This window comes from Phasianus colchicus, chromosome Z (genome assembly GCF_987193195.1).
Source record: "Phasianus colchicus chromosome Z, bPhaCol1.hap1.1, whole genome shotgun sequence".
Taxonomy (NCBI): Eukaryota; Metazoa; Chordata; class Aves; order Galliformes; family Phasianidae; genus Phasianus; species Phasianus colchicus.
The window spans coordinates 21,936,505-21,953,735 of record NC_143476.1 but is presented as its reverse complement, the minus strand read 5'-3'; the positions used below and the strand labels follow the sequence as shown (position 1 = coordinate 21,953,735).

Below are 17,231 nucleotides of genomic sequence, written 5' to 3'. Positions count from 1 at the left end.
TTACTAAAAAACACTTCTTAATGAAATAATTAAAATGAATAACATTTTTTCTATTACTCCTATATAAATATAGATATAGATATATATATATGATATATAGTTTCTGTTGTATTTAATAATCTTTTATAGTTTCTGTAAAGCACGGCTAGAGAATCATTAATTATTTCTTGCTCTTTTTCCCACAGTCCTGCAATTACTTGAGGACAATACCATCACTTGGCTGCTACTTTGCATTATTCTACATATAGTTCAGCTTATGTAATTTTTAAAATAATTGGCAAGTTCTTCAAAATTCAACATATTAATGACTCAAGGGGTAACTGCAAGATAAATAATTAAGTACATACCAACGTAACATGAAACATCGCTCTTTAACATGACTCCTGACATTGTTAGGGTTTGGTTTTTTGGGAGGTGGCTTCTTTAGGTTTCAAGTACTAATAGCTACAATTTTTACTTTTCTTGCATATTTATCAGTATGATATTGATTGGATGATGTGAATTACATGGAGACGACTATACTCTAAAGGTATAAAATGCATGCATAAGAAAATGGACAAAACCAAAAAGTTATAAGCCACAATATCCTGTAGTTACCCTCACTTCCAGTTGGTGGCTGCTTTAACTGTAAATACAGGCTTTTGCTAAAATAGGCTGAAGTTATACAGGTCATTTGCTCTAGTTTGCAAAGCAAAATAATCTTTATTTTACACAGCATCTTCTTATAGTGTAACTAAACCTATGTGGTATAAACAGACTGATTTAGCAACCCTCCACTATAATGCTTTATGCTTGTCTAGCTCATTTTGCATCCAATTTTAAAACGTTAGGCCAATACAAGCCATTTTTGTGGATGCAGCTGCACCCCCTTTAAGTTTAGATTGCACACCTTTCACCCCATTCTGCTTAAGCTGATGCTTAAGCTTACAGTTTTTTTTTCTGATAAATTAGACAATACCATACTCAGACCTACTCAAAAATAAGTGGTTCCTAACCTAGGAGAGACATCCAGATTAGGTCATAGTTGTTTTTATCACTAATACAGAACATTTAAGATTGTAAAATAAAGGTTACAATAGGTTCTGGGTTTTTTAGTTTGCTGGTTTGAATTCAATTGCTAGTTCACTACCAACTCAAAGTACTGAACGCAACTTCAGAACTACTACACTGAGTCCCAAAAAAGATTCATTTAACTGCCTGACCCTTGAGACCAAAAATATATAACAAAGAGCACAAGGAACATGACAAGCATGCATGATACTTCCCTGCTGTATTTTCCTAACTCCTAGTAATCTGCAGACCAGGGGCTCCCTGAATGAGACACATGTTTCCTGCAGTAATAGCCTGGGAAGAGCATTCTCTTTAAAATCTATGTAACTAACTTAATGTAGATGTAATCCTCTGTATCAAAGGCTGTGTGAAGTCCAAGGAAACAATTTCTTTTTTCACAAAATAAACTGAGTACTATTTGTGGTTACTTTGTCAACTGCATAAACAATTTAAGAAGTTTTATGTATCAAAAAGATTTTACAAATCTAGTGTGAACACTTCCTGAGCACAGAGATAGCGGACAATGAAGAATGCCACTTTCAGTAGCCTGTATCTTTGCTAGTTTTTCTTTATTATGATTATTCTATTTACTAAATCTGAAGATAAAACAACTAGATGTTTATATTCCTCTTGCTGGTGCTCATTTATGTGTGTGGATTCAAATACCAAGGGACAATAGTTCTACCAAAAGTTAGCTGAAAGGATGCTGTCAGTATTAACTTGATTCTTCATTCTTTGCACAAAATATTTCCATATATGCGAAAGATAGGCATTTTCTTGCTGTTATGAAGCCAAAAAGCCAAGGGCTTTTTAATTTCTTTTTCCAGCTGATTTCATCTATAAGTCTCTCCAGAGACTTTCCAATAAATGTTTTTTAACACAATCATTGCAGTTTCAAATTCTGTGCAGAGATTACACACAGATTAACCTGAAGCTGAAGAGAATAAAATACAGAAAAAAAAGTGCAACAAAATGGGAATTAATACCTTGCTGGCAATAGGTCTGGCTAATGCAATTTGTAAAGACGTTCTGCATGTCATCATCTACTTATTCACATCTCCTATTCTTCATGCCTTCTGTATAAGTTCCTATACTCTCTGTCACCTTATTGAGCTATCCAGCTTCTAGATTCTTTCATTTCTCCTTAAGTTGTTTTGAAAGACTATATCTTAATTATGTAAAACCATAATTACAGGTTAAATGTTATTAGTGTATATTGCATTTACATAAATATGTATGTATGTATGTATGTATGTATAAACACATACATACAACATACTTGAGGTGCCTCAAAACCTAACACTGACAGCAAAGCAGAAAGGAAATACTAACATTTACTCTTTGCTACACATGATATTGAAAACAAATTCACCATCAACAGAGAAGCTCTAATTTGTACCTCTTATGTTACCATACCATTTCTTTTTTGATTCGTGTATTCATGAATTTAAAGTTGAATTCACAGGGATTATTTTGTGAAAACAGAAAAGACAGATCTAACCATGGAAACAATTCTCTTTATGTTCCTTCTTCCTTATGCCGAAGATTATAAAGAAACATACTGAATCAATCATTAAAAAATAACATAACTATATAGTGCTCTGAAGTCTGCTGGCATTTCTACTCAAAAAATGGAGAAAAATGAAATAAGAAGAAATGAAGAACAGTAAAACAACAATCAAATCCCAAAACAATAACCATCCCACCTCAAAACCCATACATAATGAATTCCCTCTAAAACTTTTCTTTTATTTGTTTTTTTTTACCTTAAGCCATTTATCGACACACTTGGCATGGAACTCATGGTTACAGGGTAAGACTCTAAGTAGCTGCCTTGACTCAAAATCACACATGCACACCACACACCTAAAAAAGACAGCAAAGTTCAAATGTATCTGCTATTTAAGAACACCAAACATATATGTCACACACAACTTTGCTGATACAACTGCAGCATCGTAGCAGTTACAACAGTTACCTGTATTTGTGTTTGAGGATGAGCAGTGTAGCAATGTAAACAGAGAATACTAAATGAGTTCTATCTTTATCAGTAAACAGTTTTATTAATTAATCACTGCTTTTAGTTCTTACAGTGCAGCTGAGGCTTCAGTCTAAAGAAATGAAAATACAGCCAGATAAACTATGTAACTTTGAAAGAAATATGTGTACTTACAGTGTCTGCTCTGACTGGTGGTTGTTTGGATTGAACCTATAGGATGGGAGTTGTTCAATGTCTGCCTTCGTCAGTCCTCGTGGCTTGGCTTCTCCCAGACGTTCTGCCAAATTCAGCAGGGCCTGTAAAACATGGAAATTAGACATTTAAAAATCCACTGCTTAAACAAACTCTGGTTCAATGAGACGTGGAGATGCTGTTACATACATAACGCTACATAATCTGGCAGCACAAACCACCCTTCTATAAAGAAACGTTTAGAACCTTAGTTCTCCCCTATAAAATAAGATTCAATTGGAAGATTTGTCATCATCCTCTTCCAAGCATCTTTCTGAATTATGCTGGGTATTTCTTTGGGATTTCAAAATCCAGAATCAAACTTCAAACCATTCCTGTGCTTGCATACAGAGCTTGGTATGTATTTTGTTTCTGTTAGATCCACTTCATCCCACTATAAAATTGATAGTGGGGGTAAGCAGAACAAAAAAAGTCAACACATTTACTTCCTAATAATACACTATGAGTCTGGTCCTGTGAGAGAAACACAAGAGTTCAGGGAATCAGAATCTGTCCCCACTCCACACCTTGGACTAGATGAATTCAGAGGTGGAGATTTTATCATCAGTCTCAAAAATGAATTCATACCATTGAGGTTTAAGTACTTTTTTTTCCAAATTTTATGCTCCTTTTTCCATGAGTCAAACATAGCAATGAAGAGTCATGCAATTAATTTGCTCTTTGTCATGTATAACTTGACACTCCATCTCTTTTTTTTTTAGTGAAAAAATACCACAACAAGCTTGATGGAGAACGAATGCATAAAAAAAATTAAGAGTTAGTGAAAGCTGCAAACCATTACAATCATTTCTAATATTTTCAATCTGAGGGTCCAACATCTCCAAAATAAGATGATGATGCTTCAGAACTAGCACAGAAGTTACTGCAGTAATGCTCACAGTTAAACTAGCTAATGTGCTGTTACTACAGAGCACTCCTCAGAGGAGCACAGGTGAAGAGATGCCAAATAAAATGAAAGAAAAAGTATATGAAGATAAGCCCAAGGGAATCCAACAGTCCTAGAAGATACAACAGCTTGGACTGTCCCCTAACTACCTAGGATAGGGTTCTGCATCTGTAGATGTGAAATAAATTATCCTTCTGAGGGTAAAGAAGAAAAGGCACTAAAACAGTTTTATTACTGTTACACTTAAATCAATTAAGCCTGTGATATTAACACTATTCTGTAATTACTTAAGTTAACTTCTCTTTTGAATGTGCTTTATTTCTGCTTGACATTTAAAATCAATTACAATTCAAAAGAGGAAGAGTAATATGAAGAACACAAAGACTGAACAAGTTAATGATTACTACTCTGGGAAAGAGAAATAGACAAAAAGTAAAGCACTTCAAATATCCATTACCACAAACAAATACAAGAGGATGCTTTCTGGATTTTGTCTTTGCAGTTATTACACTTACTTGAAAATGAGAAACAAGACTGAAAACATAATTTATAATTCAATTCTGTGTACTGCTTAAGCTAGTTCCATTCTTTAAACATATTTTCATACCAACCTCATAGTTTTCTACCTCTCCATCTTCCACATCCAGCTCAATGCTGAAAGCCCGTCCAACTGCAGGTGGAACTGGGAACATTGATCTACCACGAGAGCAAACAAAGTATAAGGTTCAGCATCTTGCTGAAGGAAACATCAGAAACCTGTAGCATTGCCAAAGTTATCTTACTGATCCCTTTCAAAATTATGTGTTCTCAGAACAGATGGAAATCTTATGTTTGAAATCAAGAACTGATTCTTGAAGTGAAAGAATTAAGAGAGAAGCTAGTTCTGCCACTTCCTGATCCTGGCAGTGCTGCTTTTAAACTGCATGCATATCTTAAGCAATACTTAGAATACAACTTAGAACTGTTACGAAAATGAATCTCTTGATTATCACACATTATGGAAAGTTAATAATGATGATGAATTGGATTTGGCTCTGGATTTAAACATTTTATTTCTTTAAGTGGATAAAACATAATGATTCTGTTAAGAACAAAACCAAACTATTTTGATTAAAGACTCTAAGAACTTTACACTACAGCTTAATCATTAAATCCATAGAAGTATCCACAAAGTTTTGAATTTACTCATGTCAAACATCTTTATGCACACAGTTCAGGAAAAAGACACACTGCAGGCACAAAACTACATTTGACAAAACTGTATTTGTATTTTCCCTTGTACAAGTGCATATGTTATCCACAGCAGATTGGAAATTTTATGTAGATACAGAAGTTTTTCTCCTTTCTGGTGTAGCAGAACTGTCTACTCTCTGTTAGGGTCCAACCATAAGAACTTCAGGTCTCTGTTGAGAGGACTGGTTAACTCATATTACTTTATAATAACCTACAATGGATGGAAGCAAATACACTTTGAACTTACAGCACATATGGTAGTAGACTAGGATGGTAAGGGTGTGGAGGTATTGGCTGCTGTGATCGGTATCTGCTGCGCCCTGTGAGTCTTCGAGGCATAAACGGTGGGTAAGGCTGCAAGAGAGAAGAAAATAAGCTTCCTCTGAAACCTTTAGAACTGGTACTCGTGCCCAGCTCTGGGCTTCCAGGTACAAAACAGAGAAAGGGAGATACTGAGAGATTACAGCACAGGGTCACTGAGATAATGGACTGCAGTACCTCTTCCATGAGGAGAGGTTGAGAGAGCTGTTCAGACTGGAGAAGAGAGGACTCAGAGGGGATTTCATCAATAGGTACAAATACCTGAAGGGAGGGTGCAAAGAGGTTGGAGCCAGGCTCTTTTTCAGTGGTGCCCAGTGCCAGTACAAGAGGCAACGGGCACAATCTGGAACACAGGAGCACATCTAGAAGCACTTCTTCACTGTGCAGGTGACAGAGCACTGGAACAGGGTTGCCCAGAAAGGTTTGTAGAGTCTCCTCCCTGGAGATCTTCAAAAGCAACCTGGACATGGTGCTGGACAAAAAACTCTAGGTGTCCTTGCTTGAGGACAGGGGATTTGACCAGAGGACCTCCAGGGGCCCTTTTCCAACATCAACCACTTTGTTATCCTGTGATACAATATTTGGTTTTCCTAATCAAACTGAAATCTGAATATCAAAGCCCACTTTCAATGCGGTGTCATTCAAAAAATCCAGCCACTTCGGACACTGATTATGTCCAAATAGCCTCAGCCTCTCCTAACAATTTGAAACAAAAATTCCTATCAGTTATGGAATCACACCATTCCACATGAAAAAGTAACAACACCCAGCAGAAACCCTTGCAAGACATTTTCTGTGTAGTTCACATGTACATGAAGTTTTGGAAAGCAGGTCTGAACTACTGACTCTTTTGTAAATATAACAGTCCAGCTTTTAGGCTCAGTGCTATTATGCAGGCTTGTGCACAAAACAAAAGAAAAATCTTTAAAATTACAAACAAAAAACAATAACAACAACCCCCCCTTAAAGGTCTGTAGCTGTTCTCTTCACAAATTCTTTCATTGGTGTAAGATTACTACCTAGTAGGGGGCACCACCACTATGCACTACAGCAGAATCTCTGATCAGGAATTAAAGAAGCAGCAGCGTACAATTACACTGAAAATAAAGCTATGCTATCTGTACAGCAAGTTTGTATGATTTTTGCAAACGGACAATGCTTAAAGAGGCTCTCAATTTACAGGGATAAAACAGGGCTTTAATTCTTTTTCATTTGCATGTCAAGCCCTTCACTTGAATGTTTAAGTTTTCCGTATTTTTTGTAATTCTTTGTTTTACCTAAAAGAACAGGGACATAAATGGTAGAAACTTTCCATTTAATAACAACTTTTTTTTCCTCCCAGAAATAGTCAAGGTACAAGAAGTGTCTATTAATTTTTAAAGCTGAAATTGATGAACCATTATTGCATTAATATTTGAAAGCCTTGAGGCATTTACTTCTTTGGAACAAAGAACACTCAAAATCTTTATTAAGGAGCATTTATTCTTCCATGTTTGAACACAGAAAAGTCCAACACCACCAATAACTAATCTAAAGACCCTTAATTTCACAAGATAAATATACCTGATAGATAGCCACAGTTTTACATTAGATTTACATATTAACATGAACACAATGTGGAAGAATTGGGTCTTTTTCTTGAAAGAAAAGACCTCACGCAAGACAGAGTAAACACTAGCTTTACAGCTTAGAGAATTCTGTGATCCAGAAATACCATTAGAAAGTGCTGTGCTCAGATTTCAGTTAACTGACCGAAAGAAAATCAGAGATGTAGCCATTCCATTATAATTTTAATATAAATAGAACATTAGTGGTAATTTAAAGAATATCAAGCTTTTCTTAAAATCATTTTGAATCACTGGAAAAATTTTAAAAATAGTTAGGATTGCTTTACAAGACATCAAGATTACACCCCTATTCCACCCCTCAGCAGTATACAACCCAGAGTTAAGGCACCACAGAGGAAAAATAACATGTAACCAGCATAAATGTGCTATTTATTTGCTATCTATTTTTAAGGACTGAACTTAGAAATTAGAAAAACTTCAAAGATGTTTGTGAATAAAATTCAAGCAACTTACAAAAGTTTAAGTGTATCTGAAAGCATATCATAGTGACTGAAAATTTCATGGGAAGACCATTCACATTAACTATGGTGCATGATTTCAAGGTGACTAATAAAGAAAAGCTAGCTCTGTGTTCCGATGTTGCAGGTCCTAAAATTTCATTTTCATTTAAAGGCTGATGCACCACCATGCCTCTAAAACTTTCCAATAACATGATGCACAGGTCAAATATTAAAAAAAAAAAAATACTGAGTTACAGTTATTTCTTTAAGCATGACACACAGGGGAAAGATTTTTCGACAACAACAACAAAAAAATCAAATCCAACAGACCAAAGTGCACCACAAAGACCCTAGAGATAGTAGAAATACTGGAAGCACAAATTTCAACACAGATTTAATCTTGCACCATGTTTAATTGTTTCATGATCTTGAATTGAACTGCCTACAGTCATACAGAAAGCTGGCTTAAAAACACTCTACTTCTGTAATATAATATAGCCTGTAGTATGAAATCGATCTATGCCACTGCCTGTGTATTGCAAACATTCCAGGAAAAAAAAAAACACTGTTTTTAAAAATTCTGGTTTTTCTGACTGGTAGAAACTTGAAGCATGGAGGACAAACCAGCAACAGTGCACGTGGCAACAGCTTTTCTAAATGCTAACTAGTTTCTATAGTAGCAGTCTTGTCAACATGGAAATGTTTTCGAAGTAACTACTATCACTGTCTCTAGATAATGTTATCAGAAATCATATACTGATATCAACAGTCTACTGATAAAAGCAGGCTATAGTAATTTGAGCAAAATGGGCTTAAAATACTGCAGTACATAGTCATTAATGGACTACAACTGCAATAAGTGCAAGTTTTTGACAAAATATACTACACATTTGAACGCAAGACAGCCAACAGCATGACTGAGAGTATAGCATGTAAAACAATACTTACAACGCCAAATGACACTTCCTGGTGTAAAGGATCATGAGTTAAGAACTGGAGAGGGGCTGAGGGAGGCAACGTTGGTGGATGAGCTGAGGGAGGATACGTAAAACCTCCTACAGGAAGATGTTCTCCAAGTAGTTCGACTTCATTTTCTATCCTTTGAAATGGCTAAAAAAAAAACCCCAAACATATATGTTTTCTGCAATAATGAGATAAAATATTTTCCCACTAAAAAACTGCAATCTCAGATGTATACTCTGAGCTGCTGTAGTCAATTCTACAGGATAAAAAAGAGTAAAATAATACTCACATTCACAGAATAACAGTATGAACAACTCCTACATCATTAACATTACCAAAAAGTGAAGACAACACTACACTTTCGGTATTAATTCAATTTTTCCAGCTAGTCATGCTAAATGATCAGGAATTTATGTCATCTAGCAAATATTGGAATAGCTGTAATTTCCTGTCTATTGCATTTTGTAGGACAAATATTTGCTCTCCTTCTTGCCAGGCTGCTTTCATTTAACAACTATGAAAGAGGGAAAAAAAAACAAACCAAAGACAAGAACTGAAATTGGTTTAGACAGCCTGAAAAGAGGAGAGTGAACAGTGACTCCAGTGGTATTAAACTGTGAATGATACAGTAATCAAGCGAGTGCTTTCCTAGGAGGATAGTGCAAGCAATCCTATCAAGATCAGACAATCCATGAGATCTCAGCTCAATACTGTAATCTAATCAATTGTAGTACATCCACAACTGTGCAGAGAAGGACTTGAGTGTCCTGGCGGACAACAAGCTGGCCATGAGCAGGCAGGGGAGACCTTATCACTCTCAACAATTTCCTGAAAGGATGCTGTAGCAAGGCGGGTTGGCCTGTTATCTTAGGTGACTTACAATAGGATGAAAGGTAACAGCCTTAAGTTGCAACAGGGTAAGTTCAGGTTGGATATTAGGAAAAATTTCTTCACAGTGAAGTGGTGAGACATTGAAACAGGCTGCTCAGGGAGGTGGTGGAGTCATCATCTTTGGAGGTGTTGAAGAACTGTATGGATGTAGCACTGAGGGATGTGGTTTAGCAAGCATGGTGGTGATAGGTTGGTGGTTGGACTAGATCATCTTAATGATCTTTTCTAGTCTTTATGATTCTATGATTTGAGGGTGACGTACCACCCACAGAGGCAGTGGAGTCTCCCTCTCTGGAAATGAAATTCAATATTCACCTGGCTGCTTTCCTGCTCAACCTACTCTAGGGAACATGCTTTAACATGGGGTTGGACTAAATGATCTCCAGAGATCCCATCCAACCCCTAAAATTGTCTGATATCAGGCTCAACAGTTCCCAGGAAACATTCAAGAGCAGTCACTGTTTCATTAATGCATCTTTCGGCTTCTAATGCTAGATTCCTTATGTAAGGAAACTCAGCAAAGAAATCCATGTTCTGACAGCAAAGCAAAACTGTTTCCCTTTCATGCACTACAAACTTTTAAGTCAACGTATTCTCAAAGCACTAAAACACTGGCTATTTGCCAGAGCTGAAAGTCAAATCCAGTCAATAGCCTAAGTAAGCAACTGAAGCTAAAAATCAAAGTTCACACATTTTCTGAAATAACGTCTTACAAAGATTACCACTGAAAACTGCATTTTTCCAGATGTTCTCCCATCACCTTAACAAAGCAATTGCATCAGTTAGCCATACCTGAGATATGGCAGTGCAGGGCTTTAGAAATCTTCATAAGTAACAACAAAACTGTTTTCCATTTTTGCGTTAGTAACATATTGGCATCTTCTGGTAACAGGGGCAAACAAATGAATGGGAGATAACCCATATGGGCTAGAGATAACCCTACAGAAAGAACTGTATGCCAGAAAAGAAAATTTCGCTCCTCAGATTCAGAGTCACATTTCCCTGTATTTGCACAGTCCCCATCGCTAAGACAAATCTGCCTGAGCAAAAAGCGCCAATAACTTTTGCAAGTAATAAAGAGAAGAAAGGGAGCGATTATAGACTCTTGAGTATGTTTGGAAGCTTTAAGGTCATCATATTTTAGTGAAAACACTGTCCATTTAAAAATTAACTGAGAAGTAATATAGAGGAAGCATATAACGAGATTAACTTCCCTATGGCTTCATAAAAAAGAAAAATCTGAAGAAAGTGGTAAGGATATACATCCTTTTGACAAAAAGTCAAGGCTTAGGAAGAAACAGCATTGATAACAGCTGATGAAATTCAAAAAGAAGTAGTGACTTTTAAAATTATTTTTTCATCTTCACACTAAGTAGTTAAAGGACTTGCTAAAGCAGCAACAGCACAAAATCCTCTTACTTTAAATAAAATCAGTTTCCTGAATTAGTTATCAGTACCACTTGCACCTCCAGCCACACCAATTCTAAGGAGAGAGGGTAAGAAGCATTACTTACCGAACGTGACTGCTGTGCTTGGAAAGGAACAAACTGTCCTGGAGGAGGCAAGTGAGGAGGATGGTGTGGAGACAGATGAGGAGGATGCAAAAGGAACGGGTCGCTAGAAATAAGGGGTGGAAATGCTGCATATGGTACTGGTAGGTGTTGAACTGAGCATGCTTGAAGCATCTGAAATAAAATGAAAACACTTTTTAGTCTCTAGCACAAAGTTCCTACAGAACAGTCCACGTTTATCATGGAAAGATATCATTAAGAGAAAGTATTTCTCTTGACTCCTTGGAAAAACCTCCTAAATACACAAAAATATTAACTGAAATACACAATGGCTAGTGTATCACAGACTCATACCATAGTGTGATATCTCCTAGCTATAAAGCAGCTTTCACTTCTTGAAGTCAATGGGAGCTGGGATTTTCAATACTCGCTATTAGATGGACTGCTAAGTAAAGAGTAGGTAAACGTACCATTCTAACTTCTTTGCATGTTTTACCTTCAAAATAACATACCAAAACAAGTGTTCCAAGCATTTAAAGATGTAAATGTAGTTAAGGGACTGCCAGCCATCAGACTGTGCCTTAAAACATCTTTCTTAACTCCGTTCTCCACTTCAACGGTAGTTTTATGCTTCAAAGGAGGCCGAGATATACTTACTGCAGAAACAGCTTTCTCTCTCTAATCTTTGGGACTACTTATACAACACAGAAGCGATGAATGCACTGCAGGTGAGAAGAAATGTGCTTCCTGGAAGAGCTCAGTTTTATTTCCAATTCTAGATATGGAGGAAAGTGAAAACCTTCGTTCTTTTTCCTGTTCTTTGATCTGTCATGTGAATGCCAGACATCTGTGCTAAATTTTTGCTCATTAAAAGAGCAATTCATAACACACTTATTAGCTGAAAACAACAGTATCTTTGTTTTAAATGAAGAAAGATGTTTATTAAGATAGTTTTTTATGTAAAATTCCACCACCCTACCTGCAAGCCTATCAAATTGTACAAAGTAATGTAGAACAATCAGTTCTGCTCTCTCATCATTTTTGTCTTCTGTTACACAACACATACAGTGCATGCTGACTACAACAGCAGAGTGCGAATGAGGTCTAGTTTAAGATTAGTTTATATTAGTGAAGGTAGAATCATTGCCCCATTTACTGTAATCACCACCAAATGCAAATCTTTATGCACTGAAACAGTAACAGATTAATTTGACATTTTTAGATGCTGACCACCCTTCATCCAGTTACTAGCTTGTTATTATAAAAAGTGTTTTGGTATTAAAATACAATTGTTATTGTATTTTACTAAACTCAAAACTGTTCTCTGAGGTAGCTGAAGCTAAATTTACAGGTGCAACACCACACCTCTATAAAACAGGAAGTTCGTTTGGGGAACAGCTTAAAATACGTTTGACTCCAAGATTTCATACAATGAAGATATTGTAGCTACTTGCAGTTAATATGCTAGGAACAATCTGCGCTAAGTCAGAGCCAATAAGATTGCAAGATCTTTTAAGAGGGAATAAATGAAACCTACTGTTTATTCATTCAAGTCTCTGGAAAACCTCTGTTGTTTGAACATATGATTCTATAGGTTTTAGAATCAATGACTGTATTTCATAAATGACGTAAGATTATTTTATAGTTACATATACAATAAATGAGGCAAATTTTGTTGAAGTGACAAAATGATACTGGGGAGTTCACAAGTGAAGTTGGGGAGTAAGGCAACATGCAAGGGCTGCCTTTCAAGATGTACTTCTATAGGATAGAGAAACTGGTTGACAAGAACAGTGTCAAGGCAAAATGTGAAATCTGGAACGAAAGAATCTGATGGAATAAGATTTTGTGACTGACTTTGGAGTGGACATACAGGGAAAAAAAATCTGATCCTAGTGGGCAAGTCGAACAGGAGTACAACAAGGACAGTAGCATATTCTTGCAGTCAAGACAACTTACTGCATACTGGGCTGCATTACTAAAAACATAGATAGCAGGCCAAGATAGGAGATTCTGTCCCTGTTTGACGCCTACTGCATTTTAAGACCTGTGCCCGATTTCGGCTTTCCCAATGACATAATGAAATGAGTCTACTAATGGTAAGGACCTTGAGTCACTCTGTACAGAAGAAGCTGCAGAACTGGATTTTTTTCTGTCTTGAAAAACTAAGTAATGACTCTACCACTACCTTCCACAACTTCATGAATGAGTAGAAAGAACCTGACTCTTCCTCAAAAGGCACAGTAAATTCACAAGAAGCAACAGAACAAAAGAAACTTTGCAATGAAAGAAATATCCATCAGATAAACAGAAGATCTTCACTCTAAGGACAGTAAGGACAGTCAAACACAGGAGCAGAGGCTCTGAACAGCTGTGAAATCTCCATTCTTGGAAACAGGTGACCACCACATGACCTCCATAGTCCCTTCCTAACTTACATTATTTCCCAATTTTATGACTTAATAGAAAAAAGAGTAAAGTCTATCTGCTGATGTTACATAATTTCTACTCTAGGCCATGTTGCTTTCTTGCTTTGCTGATTTTGATATCCAGCTATTGTTTCAATTGTTGATACTCACTCTGAGATAGCTTTCCTCTACACTAAACACACTACAGATAGAAGGAAAAAGTCCCCTTTATCTTGGGAATAGAGACTCATGTAACAGATTTTCATTAGTTTGAAAGGTAAAGGGAAATAATGTACACATATTTCAGACTGGCAAGCAGTATGTCTGAGGCCTTGCTGTCTCTCAGGAGGATAAATGGCTTCTGGACAACCTAAATGCACATTACCCTTAATCTTCAACTTAATAAGGCAGCTTAAACAAAGAAACAGGTGATCACAACAAAGGTTTTGTTTCGGTGCCACAGTCTTGTTTATGTCCTCTGGTCACAGAACATGCAGTAGAGGAAAATATAGGTGACATACTACTGGCAAATGCACAGCTGGCAGAGTCCGATGTATACATCAACATTATAAATGTACATACCAAGTACATGAAGTTGGTATGTATGATATTACAGATTTATACTGGAAAATGGTAAAACAAACAAAACCTGCAATTCTTTCAGCACATTCCGTAACTTTACTTTGTACAGTTGAAACTTCTTGCAGGTATCTCCTTTACTTCTTCATTGCTAGTACCTGTTTGGACTTAGTGGGGAACCTTCTACAGAATAGGATATCATGGAAATGCTATAAACTAGAATCTCTGGAATCATGCCTCTCTGAGTTGATACATGAACATTTCTAAGAAAACAGATGACATTCTTTCAATTTTAAAGGAGACAAAAGCGAGTCCCATCAAGGCACTTTATTTCACTCCCAGAAAGGCTAAGACATCATTATTAAAGAATACTTTAATTTTGTTAGAGTATTTCTGGCTCAGCCTCTCAGCTTTTACTGATCTTTTTATTCTTTTCAGACTATCAGACCTTCTTTGTGTATAACCAATCCATAAACAAGCTATCTGTAATATTTTGTTGGTAAGCTGAGTAGTAAAAACCATAGAATCATTCTTCTAAATAAAAGAAAGTAAGCAAAAAGCCCATGTGGTGACATTAAATCATAAACCAGACTGCAGTTTGAATTAAAAGCCATCAGGATTTCACACTATAAACAGTCATACACTATAAAGATATTAGATAAGCAACATACATATGCTCACCAGTTCTAAGGTCCATATTAACATGCCACTGCAATTCACCTCAGGGGAAGAAAAAAAGAAGGGTATTTTTCAGTGCAATTAAAGCACATAAAAGTGAAGCTTCATGGTACCTGCCATTCCTCTGTCTAAAATTGAAGCTGGATTAACTATAGAAGCTCACTTACTGGAGGAGGCACACTGCAAACTGGAAGGTGCTGCCCACTGAAAACCACTGAACACCCCGGGACCTGCTGGGTGCTGCAAGCTGGGATGTGCTGGCCTGTGCAAAGTGGTATCCCATGTGGAGCCATTGTTGTCACTGTGTAGGAGACAGGAACTGTACCCTGATGGATCTGCAGCAAAAGGAAAATTAGTAGTAAGAACTTACTGTCAACTCTTAACAGCATTGTACAGCATGCTGAATAGATCAACAAGCTTTTACCTATATATTGGAAAAAGCATTCATAACCAATGCTTAAAAAAGAGGCACATGCCTATAATTCTTGTTCTTTCACGTATTCTTCCTGCTGTACTACTTACTACTTACTGATGAGTATTTCCTGGGCAGGGCAAAGAGGGATCTCTCAGTTTAAAAGGATATAACTTTGAAGTCTGTTGTTTTTTTTTTAAATACTGAATAAGGATTCATTCTCTGGTAAAATTGAAAAGCCTTATTGTCAGGAAGCATGGATTTACAAACAGTAAATCAGGGAAGCTCAATCTTCATTCTTGTTCTGCTAAAGTGGAAACCATCCAAACAGCTCATTAAGAGGTGAGAATAACTAAACTGAAGACTGCTGATTTACTGAGCAGGTATTGTATAGTCAGTGACAGAGGTCAAAACAGGAACATTGATCACTGAATGGAACTTAAAGGCTACACCTGTGCATCATGGTAGACAGAAACCCCTCTCGGGAGAGAGGCTAACATGGTTCTAGTTCTGGTAGAAAAGTTAGGCAAACAGTGTAATGCTGGCTGTAATTTGGAAATGCTCAAAATAAGAATAAAAAATAACCTCTTAAAATGGTTCTGTCTCTGAAGTATAAAATATCACCATGGAGGACCTCAGTGAGTCTGATCACAGATGTTGCTTGGAAGGTACAGGCAGTCAAATGGAACAACTGCTTATCCAGACTTGTCATGATGTAATCTTGCAACACAAAGCAAGAGCATGTTTTGATTTTTTAAGATACTGCAGCAGTAAAGTTGTTCACCAGAATGTAAGATGGTGAGATGGCTAGCACGGTGGTTAGCTTCCACCCCTGCACTTGGCCTCTGTGGCTCTGCATACATAATACAATTCATCAGCTGTATGCTGCTGCATGGAATGCAAGTATGTTTTTAAGCAGGATTGTTAAAAGTTGCATTTTATGTACGTGCAGTTGGAGAAGTGTGCATCCAGACAAGCAGTTCAGGATTACGTAGAACCCAAAGCACATCTACTGATTTGAACAACAGAAGACAACAACTTCTTTTACAGGTCTTCAGTTATAAATTCTGTGTCTATTCCTGTCTCCTGCTCAGAAATTATTTGCTTTCTGGACCAACTGCAGATCTCTGTTTCTCTTTTTTTTTTTTCCCCATATGCTTTAAGGAGGAGTTGATTAGGTTTGGATGGCTTATCTGGTTATGCAACAACACTATCATGATTTCTGCTGTTTTGTAAGCAACCAATTACTGACATTATGAATTCTACTTCTGAACAATATATTTCAATAATTTGTAGATACCAATGCTAAGAAGAGGTACTTCATGTGAAAGTATTGCATCTTAAAGAAGTTAAATTAACCTCAGAAGCAAAAGAACTGTATTTGAAATACCTGGGCCAGAAGCATACAGCACTATGGAAATATGTGCATAGAAAAGTTGTTAACTTCCAATCTTCTTTAGTAGGACCGGACATTTTTCCCCCCACTGCCTACCCTAGTGCTTCATAAACCAAAAACAGCTCCCTCCGTAAAAAAGTATTTAGTGCTGTGTGACTTCCACTGCCAACTAATCTGGAAATGAGAGGTATCTTGAACATTTAGGGGGGAAAAAAAACCCAACATCTTCAACATCCCCCAGTTTGTGCTCCAATCCTCTTACCTGGTCATGAATGTCAACCATCACTGCATTCTGCTGTGGTGGGTGAACAGCTGGGCGTAACATACGAGGAGATACATTCGGTGGGCGAAAAGCTCGGGGCTCTTCTATTGCTTGCTGCTGTCCATAGGAGAGATGGTGATAGTTTTCATCCAGATTAATGGAATTATGTCGAGACAGACGATCTCTCCTAGTTCTCTGACGTCGAACGGGAGGACTGGAAACACATTAAAAAGATTAGAGATTATATAAATGCCACAAGCCCTTCTCAGTAACCAAAACCAAATGAAAATGAAGTTTCAAGATTTTTTTTTTTTAAATGCAC

General features: G+C 36.8%; 1 protein-coding gene across 2 annotated transcripts in view; it reads right to left on the bottom strand.

The window, feature by feature from the left end:
- RNF38 (ring finger protein 38) overlaps window positions 1-17,231 on the bottom strand; it is a 37,423-nt gene that overhangs the window by 2,918 nt on the left and 17,274 nt on the right. Inside the window, exons 4-12 of one of the 2 annotated variants that reach the window (XM_031609038.2) lie at window positions 16,910-17,123; window positions 15,007-15,174; window positions 14,843-14,881; window positions 11,178-11,348; window positions 8,758-8,919; window positions 5,668-5,774; window positions 4,799-4,883; window positions 3,224-3,345; window positions 2,817-2,916 (exon numbers count right to left, since the gene is read on the bottom strand). In XM_031609038.2, coding sequence (XP_031464898.2) covers window positions 2,817-2,916; window positions 3,224-3,345; window positions 4,799-4,883; window positions 5,668-5,774; window positions 8,758-8,919; window positions 11,178-11,348; window positions 14,843-14,881; window positions 15,007-15,174; window positions 16,910-17,123 — 1,168 coding nt within the window. The remainder of the gene's footprint in view (window positions 1-2,816; window positions 2,917-3,223; window positions 3,346-4,798; window positions 4,884-5,667; window positions 5,775-8,757; window positions 8,920-11,177; window positions 11,349-14,842; window positions 14,882-15,006; window positions 15,175-16,909; window positions 17,124-17,231) is intronic. The other variant, XM_031609039.2, reaches the window with a different exon arrangement.